Here is an 11,776-nt window from a genome sequence, read left to right as displayed (position 1 = left end):
ATCGGTTCTGTGCCCCTTACGTGTTTTCAGTGCTTCGTCTGCCCTCGAGGGGAACATGTTAAACGAGGCTCCTCTGCAATCCTCAGCCACTGGATAAGAAAGTTCTGGGTCCACAAAGCCTTCTTCTTCCTCCTCCTCCTCCTCAGTCTTCACTCCCTCAAACGGATTACTGGCAGGTAGCGAAGTCTGTAGTGCGCTTCTACAGACTGGACTGCTTTCCTTATCTATGAAGGTATAATTAAGAGTTATCACAGGGGTTTAATTACAGAAGTATAGCGACACATATTTAAGTAGGACGAAGAAATAGATCGAGGAAATGAGTTGCTCCAGTTACCTGTGGACTGGGTGCTGCCAGTGGATGTGCGGTCCGTGTCTCTACTCAACCTGGAAACTCCCGTTGTAATAATCTCCACGCCGTCTCTCTCCCCACTGGCACACGAGCAGAATCATGTGTTAATAACGAGCATAAACCCTGACCCACTAGATGTGCTCAAATTAGTAAGTAACGTACACGGTCTGAGGTAATGGTATGACGCTGTGAGGCTTAACTTTCATGGCTTCAGCTCTCTGCGTGATTAGACGCTGCCACCTTGTGCAGGGAAATGAAACAGTCATCAGCTCGTATAACAACTGGAACAATGAGATTTAAATGAATCAATCCAAGGGGATTTGCTCTCACGTTCTCTGATCTGAGACAGTGGGCGCCATTAGCTCGTAGATTTGGGCTCCGTTTTCCGACATCGAAAGAACAAAGAAGGACTTGTTGTCTGGCAGGAGAGAGGCTTATTAATGAATATTACTCTACCCTCTATGGATGGAGCCTGTACTATTTCATACCTTATTCTAGTAATAAATCCTCAGAGTTTATGTGGTAACTGACCTGTGGCCACTGAGCGCACCAGCACCGTGTTGAGTTTGATGATAGGGCTGAAGATATGTTTGGTATCTGCAGTGCCCGCCAGGTTTTTGCTGTGACACTTCAGTATCAGACGCTCATCTTGTTTCTGTAGGAGAACCAGAATGTCCTCCAGGAGGAGTGTGTACAGCTCTGAGAGAAAATAGAAAGATGTGTAAGTAGTGGTCACCTTCGAGCTAAACAGCAATAGTGAAACTCGTGTAAATCAATCAGAACAAACCGATAGTTTTGTCCTTGTTCACTTTCCATGACAGTGGACCCTCGTGCACCATCGTTTTCTTTGTCAGATCCAAGTTCTGAATGTTATGGAACAGGAAATAAAAACAAGAGCTTTAAACTACTGGCTTCTGCTCTGTGCAGTGCTATTTTTCTATCTAGCACATATTTCAAACAGTGAATGTGGGTGTACAACAAGTGAGTATGCTTTAACTGAAGCTAAAAGAGGGCTGGGCAGATAACTCACCTTTAGCTCCAGGATCATTGGGTTGTCTGTCTGCTTTAGAGAAGAGAGGTCCAATCGTCTCTGATAGTCCTCCAACCTCTAGAGGAAGGGAGTGAAATAAACAGATGGAAAAAAAATGGGATAAGTAAGTCCTCTTTAAGAGGATATTGCTGCCTGTGGAGCAGAAGCAGTGGAAATAAAATGCAGTTTGAGTAAAAAGGAAGCTGAAAAGGAAGTTGGAAAACAAATCATCTTAATGGCAAAAAACATGGAAAGGAGATTCAATTAAAAAAACAAAAACAACAACAAAAAAACCCACACCTGTTTGTCCTCAGATTCCTTCACAGCCTGGTTGACGTGACTGAGGATCTTTCTGCAGCAGTCTGCTGCCTGCTTAACTTTCTCCTTCTCCTCTGCATTGTCTGAAAGACGACATTAACCAGTAAGGTCTCCTCAGTTCTGCAGAGGCCTGTCCGACAAATTGATATTTCGTCCGGCCATTAACACGCCATCATTCCCAAAAAATTATGACAGGGCTTTGGGGGGAGCGGGAGCACACTTCAGTCCCCTAATAGCTGGTTATTCTTTATCGTTAGTGCATTGTCTCGAGTGAGACCCAAAGGACGCTGCAGACTAAAATGATGGCCCAAACAATGGGCACGACATTCCCCAAAAATGTGCACTGCTGCTGCAGGACCATTAAAATGATAATCTCTCTATTTGTCTCTGTAACTCATCCGTTCTTTTATGCTGCATTCAGATTATCAAATGCAAATGAGATACCATTATTTTTTTTGTTTGTGCCCATAGTTATGGGTAAATTCATTTACATGCTGTATTAAGTCACCAATAAGAACTAATTGGCACAGGGATTGTGACATGATGAATGTGAGAGAAAAGCTGGATATGATAACTGAACTCTGCTCAAGGAGGTGACATGAGGGCGTGCTGCAGCACTGCAGCCAAACTTAAAGCAAGAATTAATTCTGGTCTGACATTTTACACACTTTTACTGGTAAGCCAGGCTGCACAGCTACTGTGATGAACTAGATAGCTGATATACAGTGTTGGGTAAGTTACCTACTAGTTACTTCTATCAAAAGTAACTCAGTTACTTCAAGTTACTCGTTACTTTCAAAGTAACTAGTTGCTAGGGAAAGTAACTTTGGTTTCACTCAGAATTCTCAGAATTATGGAGCATTATTATGTAATAAATGCTCATAATTTATTTTTGAGTAATTTCTTCATGTACATCTATGCTGTATGTTAATAAAAGTGCCTGTGTGACATCTGGGACACAGCTTTGACTAAACTCTCTTTTTGTTCTTACCTTATGGCTTTAAAAAAAATAGAGATATATATCGTATATCGCCATCCAGCTAAAAAATATCGAGATATGAATTTTGGGTCATATCGCCCAGCCCTACTCCGTCATGCTAGCTAGTACGCAGTACGAAAAAGTCAGCATAACGAAAATAAACTCCACCTAAACTTGGTTTATATCTGACCCAGATAGACTGCAGGTCATAACTTCTTACCTGAAGTTCAGTTCACCTGACACCGGCGGCCGCCTCGGGTCTCTGCTCCTCCTGCATCCCCTTTCCCTCATCCACCTGCTGCCCTCCACCACTTGCTAATGTTACTGAATCTGTGGAAGCTCCGCGATGCCACCACACGAAGTAACGAATAACGAGCCTATCTAAATCCCAGTAACGATTAACGCGTTCCTGATTTTGGCATAATAACTAGTTCCCGTGCTCGTTACCACAATAATAACGTAGTTACTGTAACGCGTTAGTCCCAACACTGCTGATATACAGTGCTCATCAAATGTATTAGAGCACCACCCTAATGTATGTTTATGTTACCGCTGCACTAAATTAACATTATTGGTAATTATGAAAATCATATTTTATGTGTCTGCAATGGTCAAGCCACTGGTACACATATGCCATTTTATGTAAATAATATTTGTACAGCTATAAAATAATTACTGTTGTTACTTATGAATTTTCAAATTCACAGGTTTACAGAAAAAGCAGTAAAAATAGTAAAAGCGTATTATTTTTAGATGAAGATACCAAATTACAGTTATTTACCTGCATTTCTGCACAGAAGAAGAACTAGTTTTTTTAGTTGTTGAATCCTTGAATAATTTGAATAATTTTAACCTTGAATAATTTCTGACTCCTCAGAGAAGTCCATATTGGATATAAAAATGTGAATTCAGTTTATTTGCCAAATAAATAAGAATATTATTCTTATACATATAAAAAAAAAAACAAGATAAAAATATTCAGGAGAGACAGTGAGATCCTATCAGAACTAATTGAGCTGTGTAGAAAGACGGGATGAGTTTGGAAGTGATCCAATCAGAAATAATCCCCTTTTACAGTAAGGTTAGATGAACGCATTTGATTTGCACCTGAGAAAATGGTTTTCTTTCTGATGTCAGCGCTGGGGAGAAAGAGATGTCACGGAACATAACACATCAGACTCTTATATTTTAGCCACTGAATCAACTTTAGATTTAATCTACTTTAATCTTATGATACTTAGTAGACTGAATTACTACCAAAACTAAATGATGTTTTAGTAAAAGGCTAAAACTAAATCACAATTTGCCGTCAAAATTAACACTTTATTTAATTTTGAGAGCAGTTTTTAATCACAGGAAGCCTAATAAATATGTTAAGCAATGAATAATTTAAAAATAAGAAAGAAAACTATTTATCTAGTCAGGGGACTCCCGTGTGAAAGAGTCTGTGTACTTAAGTACTTGGACTTGTTTGCAGTATTTTATTTCACAGTTTACAAAAATAATCTGCAAACTAAATGTGCTCTAATAATAATAATAATGATAGAGTTGCAGCTATTCGCTTAAGTAAAGGCCTGTCACAATTATTAGATTAGATCCTTCACGAGTTGTGCATTAAGGTCGTTGTGCACGCAAAGTAATTACAATGTGAACAAATCCTTGCCAACTGTGGTAAGAGAGCTCTGATTACTAAGAAAACACAACCACACCTGTGTACTTGACAATGTTGTCGAGCAGCAGAGGGTACTTGGTGAGCCGCAGCATCTCCACAGGAATGATGTCCTTGAGTTGCAGTCGGCGACACTGCCTGTTACTCTCTGCCTCCTGCAAAGAAGCAAAATATAAGTGGAGTACCCTTAAGCAGCCATAAAAACAGCCCAAATGCATAATTTTCAGTATAAATAGAGACTGAGTTAGAATAAGAGTAAGCTTGGGTTTTTATTTAGATCCACACAACCATTGTTTAAACCCTCTGATTGACAAATTGTGAGCCTTCTGAGCCTGAACGGTTATCTCCTGTGAACACCTTGTATACACTGTGTGCGCAGTGACAAGCGTACCAGAATGAATGAAGTGAACCTCGAGTCCTTCTTCTGTTTGGTCTTTATGAGCTCCAGAGCAAAAGGCTGGTTATTGCAGAATGTCCCCACCGCCTGCTTGATCTTCTCTTCCTCTCCACCGCTGAACTGTTACCACCCAACCCAAGACAGGACAGAGATGGATAGAAACTCAGTCAATATGGGTCAGAGGTAGTAGATTTAGTATTTAACCGCTATGACGAGTGGCTGACTCCTGGGGGGGCAGGCTTATGTCCTTGCAGCAGAGACAGCTTAAGTTTCAGTCCAGACTAGATCAATGTTTAGACCCTTAGGGGCCTGATTAGCCTACTTATCCTACTCCCTCCACGTCTCCCATTGAGAGACTCTATACAAGACTTCCAGCTCATACGCCGCTACCTCACATCTCATATATCACTGACAATATTAAGATGCTGAGATGTCAGCCAGATCTAGGGTATTGAGTGACATCATTTACTAGGGACAGGGCTTCCATTTTTCTCACTCCCATTTCATCTTACTGGAGAGGGCAGATTTTCCTCTCTGTCGTCTTTGATTTTTTTTTTTTCCCTCTTTTTTTCCATTTTAGAAGGATTTAAGTGGCGAAAAAGGCCTATTACCATGGCTGTCATATATAAACTGCACATACCCATGTCCCTGTGCACACGTCATCCCAAAAGATTGTCGAATTATAAAGCTGAGAAAAGCAATCTCAAGCCAACGTCAACACTTTTTTTCTCGTTATGAAGCAATTTTGGGCAACACTTCCATTTCTTTGTACACAATGTTTTTTTCTCCCTACCACATCAGTCATCTTGAATTTTATTCAATAGAAGGAATTATATGAAAGAGAAAATAGAATTTTGGCATGAAAATTGTACTCACCCAGGAAAGCAAGTCGTCTCCTATCTGATCAATTACTGAAGAGTCATTTCTCTTCCGAACGGCAGCCATTTGATCTGATATGTTAACTGAAATTTAAATAATGAGGAACTATCAGCATGTGTGTGTACAAGATTAAAAAAAAAAGAAAAAAAAAAAAAGAGGAATGCAAAATGATAATGTGAGCGTCTGTATGTTGTTAAGAGTTTGGCCTTACTTTAAAATGGAATTAAATTTACACTACAGGACTTTTGAGGCATTTTATTGATTCTTAATGGCTCAGAGGCAGAGGAGATGTGTGTTTCTAGTGTACCATGCAGCTGCAGAACCTCTTCCAGATTGGAGAAAATATTCTTGATGTCAGCAGGAGGCAGGATGGAGTCTTTGGTGAGCTTCTGGTAGAAAACGTTGTCCAAAACCTTCAGCATCCGTACATGTGCACGCTCTGTGTAAAACAGCTCTGCAGACACGCAAGATGTTAATTCGAGCTGGCAGGTATTTGCACATTTCAGCATAAAACACATCTGACAGCAGCTTGGGTTGGATCCCAGCAAATGCTGCATATTTGTCTTCCCGTCTACGCACTATATTCTGTATACTGTAGTATTTTAAAGCATATGGAGAGTATACTTTGAAAATACAATATAAGCTTCAGGGGAGTTTGACAGTGCCAGTCCTCACCGTGGATAACTTCCTGTCTCTTGATTTCATGAGGCCTGAGACCGGCTAGAACCTCTGGACGCACCAGATGCTGCCAGTTTGGGGGATCGCACTCAGAATCTGTTCCCTGGTCATCCTCGCTCTGGATATCAGCAGCACCGAGTCCCTCAAGCCTACAGTAATACAATAAAGTTAGCTTTTCACCTAGGTTTTTAGATCAATATAAGAAAGTCCAAATGATCTGGTATTCTTGCCTTCTTAAAGCTTTTGGTGTTCCCTCGTGAGTTCTACAAAAAGTGACAGAGAAATCAGTGATAAAAATAAGAACTTTTAAGGGAAACAGTGTTACTGCAGATGTGACTTTAAAGGCACCTGTCGCTTTCTCTGTCATCCTCTGGCAGTTGGTCCAGGTTATATAGAGGGTCAAACTGCGAAGCAGAGTATGGCAACCCGTCCAGAGAGTCCGATGGAAGGATTTCACTCACCCTGCAGGGGCCAAATATTGGAGTCCCACCTGCCAGATAACAAGTTAATAGCCATCGCTCCTTTAAGTGTTGTTTCATTTAATTCATTTGTCTGCTTGCTCACCCATATCAGCGTCTCTGCTGGTGTCAGAGCTGTAGGTGGCGCTAATTGGAGATGATGAGTTGACAGACATGGAGTGTATAAGTTCAGGGCCCTCGCTTGATTGGCTGCCTTTGAGACGACTAGATTCTTTATAATCACTTGTAGACAGTGCAGGTTGAGACATCTGTTTCTGAGGCCGTGGTCGTCCCTCCTGGGTCGTACCCCCTGAATACACAGACAGGTGGTATCAAAATAATATAAAGCTTTGAAAGCTACGTTGTTATTTTTGATAATTTCAAACTCGTATCTTACCTGCCGATTCGATGCGGCTGGGCCGCCGCTGAGGTACACGAATATTAAATTTATTATTCTTGGGAACCTTTTTCACTTTCTCTTCCCTTTCCTTTTCCGTCTTGTTGCCTCGCTGTAGAGTTGATCAAAAACAAGAAAAGAGTCATGTAGGTGATGGGGGAAGAGGAAGAAGTCTCACTGTGCAAGACAAATTTAGATTACCTTAATCATGGGAAGAAAGCTGATCCGAAGCCGTTTGGACTCCAGGCTGCGAGGTTCCTTGACCCTCACACCAAGGTGCTTCATGTACGTATATATAACATACTGCATTGTAGTGCTTAAAAAAACATGACAACCTTTGAGTTTGGATGCTTTCTGAATTATAATTAACAAAACAAGACAATGCTAAAATTTGAAGAGAACAAGTATCCATATTGTGATTCGTACCATATGTCACAACAGTCGTTCCTCATACAACGTCTACACAAACCATCTGGGCTGTGCTGCGACCATATGGCATTTCAAACAAGACTGTTTCAATCAGTCACACTTTTGAATTATTTAATATAAACATACTGCATAAATTACATGTTTTCTTTAAGAGATTGCTCCACCGCTTAATTTGTCAACTGTGGGGGATGTAGAGTGGCGCTCGGATGACACTGATATGTATTCTTGCTTGAAACATCAAAGACTGTACTTTAAAGGTGAATAATTACTACCACTGGCAAGTTATTAATTTAGGAGCAGATTGCTGTCTAATGATAATTCAAGGACTGAAAAGATTTAATAAAAATAAGCCATGACATGACAGCTCCCTTAGATAATTGAGAGGCATATTACAGAATGTAAATATAGCACAGACACAGATGGCTGAAGGGGCCATGGGAGTTGTTAACTCTTAGAAATCTCTTGATTTAAGAAACTTGCTTCAGCCAAAGTTTTCTTACCATTTCTCTTCCTCTGTGAGCTGAGTAGTTACCCTGTTAACAGAACGATAAATAAAAATTGATAAAACTGAATATTATGTGCTTCCAACTAGCATGTATACGTATCAGTTACTCACAGGATATCGTCTATCTTCGCGATGATGTTTTCAGCATATGAGCGTTCCCGCTCGAGAGTGCCGCGGTCTCTGACTCTCTCTTGGTCCAGTCTGCCCAGCTCTGCTTCAGCCACTGTTAGGCCCATACTCCGCTTCTGCCTGCAAGTACCAAACACATAAGGATGTATACTGTTATTACTGTGACCAGGTTGATAATGTTTTAGAGAAACAATGAAGAAGAGGATGAGAAAAGCTTGTTTCTTTTATATATGCCTAATGTGGGAGCTAACAAAATCCTTAACATCTGAAACTCAGCTAAATCGGCAGCATCACAAAAAATACAAATTCTGAATTTACCTGAAATCTTCAAGATTCTTCTGAATATCAGGGAGCAGAGAGTCCTGCAGTGTTTGAACATGTTGTCTGTTTATTTCCTCTGGGATCAGTTCTGTCCGCCGCCGATCTGCAAACACACACACACGGACACACACACATACACAGAATAAATATCAAAGGGTTGCAGCATGTCCACAATAAATAAGTGGTATTAAAGCTAAGCAATACTTTCCAAACCATCAGAGCATTTGATTTCTTAAGGCCTTGACAAGGACTGTGCTTGGCTGGCTGAGGAATCGACTTACAGGGACTGTATAATGAGGGTGCTTAAATTGCTAAAGTTACCCAGCAGAAGCACAAAAAGTCAGCACAAAATAAATATCACCAGCTCTAAATGATGCTGGTTAGGTAACTAAATGAGACAGAAGCTGTGTACGAAATACTTACCAAGATCAGCGGAGACAGATTCAGGAACACCAACTTTTAAATTCTGCAACAAAAATGAAACAGTTCGATACTTTAAAAGCAAACAGGGATATAAAGGAGTGAAGGTACTGAAGTCAAGAAAAACACTGCCAAATGCTGTCTGCATGAGTTCAGATCATAAATAAAGACACATAACAGTAAATGATCTGGCATTTATAGTGCTTTTCTAGTCTTATTGTGCCCTTGATACTCCTCTATCATCTCCAATGAAAGGCATAATAGCCAATTACGAGCAAATACACCACCCTGTTCTCACCTGTATATGAGATAACGTTAAAATGTGTTTTTAGGCTTTGTTTGGTCGAATTAGTATGATTTTGGAAACACCCGGAAATGTGATTAAATTCAATTTGCTACGATAATTTGCTGTAATCTAAATGCAATACTATATTATGTGCTCGCCGTGTAAAGACAGATGAAGACTCACTGCTCCCCGGTCAATGAAGAAATTGTGAAGGTCCATGAACACCCGTCTGGTCTCTTTGGAGTTGGTCTGCTTGTAGAGGTCAGCATAGAGGTAGCACAGCTAAGGGAACAAAACATTAAAAATCTAAATAAAAGTAGGAAGTGCAGAGTCTCCTAGAGGTCTACTAAACAGCAAGAGTTTGTTTTAAGACAAGTTAAGCTTTCTTCCCATAGTTAAGCCAGGGTTTCCTGTGGTGGTTCACTTCTTACTGAGATAACTTATGCCACAATAACTTGTGCTGTGAACCCTACCTGTTAGGTAGGTATGAAATCAACACCTACTGACCAATCAATTCACTGGAAAAAAGTGTCGCCCTTTCCAGGAAAATCTCTTGACCTCTGTGCTCGCAGAGTGGGAGGGTCTAAAAAGTTTTAATGGTGTCTAATGTATTGCGTTTCCAAAATCAGCACCAATAACAAATACTGACTTTTAGATGCAACTTTCCTTGCTTGCAAACAATTTTACAACAATTTTGTTGTTCAATAAACATTAATATATAATATATAAGACACCACAGAAGGTCAAAGCCCATATTTGAATTCAGTTTTTGTATTATTTACTTGCTCTCAGACTATTAAAAAACATTTTCACTGACTTCATATAGCAGCTCTTTTCCCAGACTTACTGTCCAAAACATTCAAAGTCCTCAAACATATAGCACTTTTAACACTTTTAAAACTACTATTCAGAGCTTTTAATCTTATATCGCTGGTTTATCTGCAGCAGGTATGTTAGTTTCATTGTGTTGTATGTGTGCAACTGCTTCATATGTTTCTAATATTATACTTTATTCTTGCATTGTAAAATGAGATTCTCAGCTGTCAGTGCACTAAATCAGTGTTGTTGGTCAGATGTTCATGGGACTGGCGCATACTTGGAACAGCAAACACTGGGTTAACTTAGCAAATTGATAACCAGCTTTGTGTGACTGGGTGAACTTTCTTCACAGCAAAGGGCCTAGTTTACGTAAAAACTGTAAATAATGCATAAAAGCCATCAACATATATGAAGGAAGTCTTACCACAGGAGCAGGGTCGAACTGAGAGATGACATGATACAGAAAGGCTGCGAGGTGGGCAGGGCGAGACTTGAGCAGCTCAATACTATTAAAGCTGTTACACTGGCCGTTTGTCTGAAAAACAGTCAATACAACAGTTTACCGCTAATCTTAACCTATAAGTCACTTGAAATTGTATTTGGGCTTTACGTAAAATTGTAGGGTTTTGCAAATAAATAAAAGATAATGTCCCCCAAAAAATACCTGCTCTTGATCTGAATCAAAATAGTCATCCTCAGCTCCAATGATCTGCGAAACAAGTCGAGACGAGGAGGGACTGCTGACTGTGGTAGGGGAAAGGGCGTCCTGTAGATGAGATGTCAGGTATGGTCAATATGTGTCTCCCATTTGGACATTCATAACCTCTTGACCTTATTGTGTGGTTGTAACAGTTAGAAGAAAGACAGAGTAAATAAATAATATGTGTGAAGATAATTTCCACAAAGCTACCAGATCAGTGGTGTCCTCTGTCTCTGGGGAGTGGAAGGAGTTGTAGCTGTTCCTGGGTGTGGTCTTTGGGCTGGGGCAGGAGAACTCTCTTGGACACTGGCTGTCTGGAGATGATGGCCCAAATATGCGAGATATCTGAAAGTGGGAAGGAACACACACACACACACACACACACACACACACACACAAGCAACAACTTTGTAATGAATCTAAATTTCATTTAAAAAAAAAAAAAAGAGAGAAAAAAAAGAGACCTAAAACACTATACTACAGATTGGTTGCTATGCCTGAGAGTCATCTGAATGTAGAATCGGTATGCATAAATATAATCCTTGCTCTGGTGATGTTTAGATCTACATAAGCCCCAAAGCCAAGCAGGACTGATTCCATTTACTTTTACATTATTATTCTAGAGCATAGCAGGTCTTGGAATTTGATGTAAATATGGTATTGAGAGAGATTTTTAGATTGTGATGTTTAAAAATGTGATTACTTACAGGGGTCCTGGTCCAGAACAGGTCTGCATTGTTTTCTCCCTTGGGGACAAATGCATCTTCATCTGCATCATCACTTGGAACAATCTCCTAAGGATTTAATAATACTTTTTTAAAAATAATTATAAATATTTAGATATTTTTAATGGTAAACAAGTAATATTTACAATGTTCTTTATGACACATGTTCAAACAGCTTTTCAAAATAAACTACATACACCGGTAATAGTCAATAAATCATTTTAAGAGTCTTTCAAGAGTGGAATTGCATAAAATATAAATACTGACAAATTTAAATGTAGCACACTA

At 39.8% G+C, this 11,776-nt stretch overlaps 1 protein-coding gene across 2 annotated transcripts in view; it reads right to left on the bottom strand.

Moving 5' to 3' along the window:
• arhgef12a (Rho guanine nucleotide exchange factor (GEF) 12a) overlaps positions 1–11,776 on the bottom strand; it is a 42,261-nt gene that overhangs the window by 2,274 nt on the left and 28,211 nt on the right. For both annotated transcript variants that reach the window (XM_084949760.1, XM_084949761.1), the window contains 27 exons: positions 11,471–11,557; positions 10,974–11,108; positions 10,728–10,829; positions 10,488–10,598; positions 9,428–9,526; positions 8,962–9,004; positions 8,536–8,641; positions 8,200–8,337; positions 8,084–8,116; positions 7,356–7,470; positions 7,155–7,266; positions 6,864–7,067; positions 6,648–6,789; positions 6,530–6,562; positions 6,297–6,448; positions 5,929–6,075; positions 5,619–5,704; positions 4,737–4,862; positions 4,386–4,500; positions 1,680–1,780; positions 1,380–1,457; positions 1,137–1,212; positions 881–1,048; positions 680–767; positions 512–589; positions 335–429; positions 21–224 (listed from right to left, as the gene is read on the bottom strand). In XM_084949760.1, coding sequence (XP_084805886.1) covers positions 21–224; positions 335–429; positions 512–589; positions 680–767; positions 881–1,048; positions 1,137–1,212; positions 1,380–1,457; positions 1,680–1,780; positions 4,386–4,500; positions 4,737–4,862; positions 5,619–5,704; positions 5,929–6,075; positions 6,297–6,448; positions 6,530–6,562; positions 6,648–6,789; positions 6,864–7,067; positions 7,155–7,266; positions 7,356–7,470; positions 8,084–8,116; positions 8,200–8,337; positions 8,536–8,641; positions 8,962–9,004; positions 9,428–9,526; positions 10,488–10,598; positions 10,728–10,829; positions 10,974–11,108; positions 11,471–11,557 — 2,974 coding nt within the window. The remainder of the gene's footprint in view (positions 1–20; positions 225–334; positions 430–511; positions 590–679; positions 768–880; positions 1,049–1,136; positions 1,213–1,379; positions 1,458–1,679; positions 1,781–4,385; positions 4,501–4,736; positions 4,863–5,618; positions 5,705–5,928; positions 6,076–6,296; positions 6,449–6,529; positions 6,563–6,647; positions 6,790–6,863; positions 7,068–7,154; positions 7,267–7,355; positions 7,471–8,083; positions 8,117–8,199; positions 8,338–8,535; positions 8,642–8,961; positions 9,005–9,427; positions 9,527–10,487; positions 10,599–10,727; positions 10,830–10,973; positions 11,109–11,470; positions 11,558–11,776) is intronic.

This window comes from Perissodus microlepis, chromosome 14 (assembly GCF_051167445.1).
Source record: "Perissodus microlepis isolate ML-2025 ecotype Zambia chromosome 14, ASM5116744v1, whole genome shotgun sequence".
Lineage (NCBI taxonomy): Eukaryota > Metazoa > Chordata > Actinopteri > Cichliformes > Cichlidae > Perissodus > Perissodus microlepis.
This window is presented reverse-complemented; position numbering and strand designations above follow the sequence as displayed.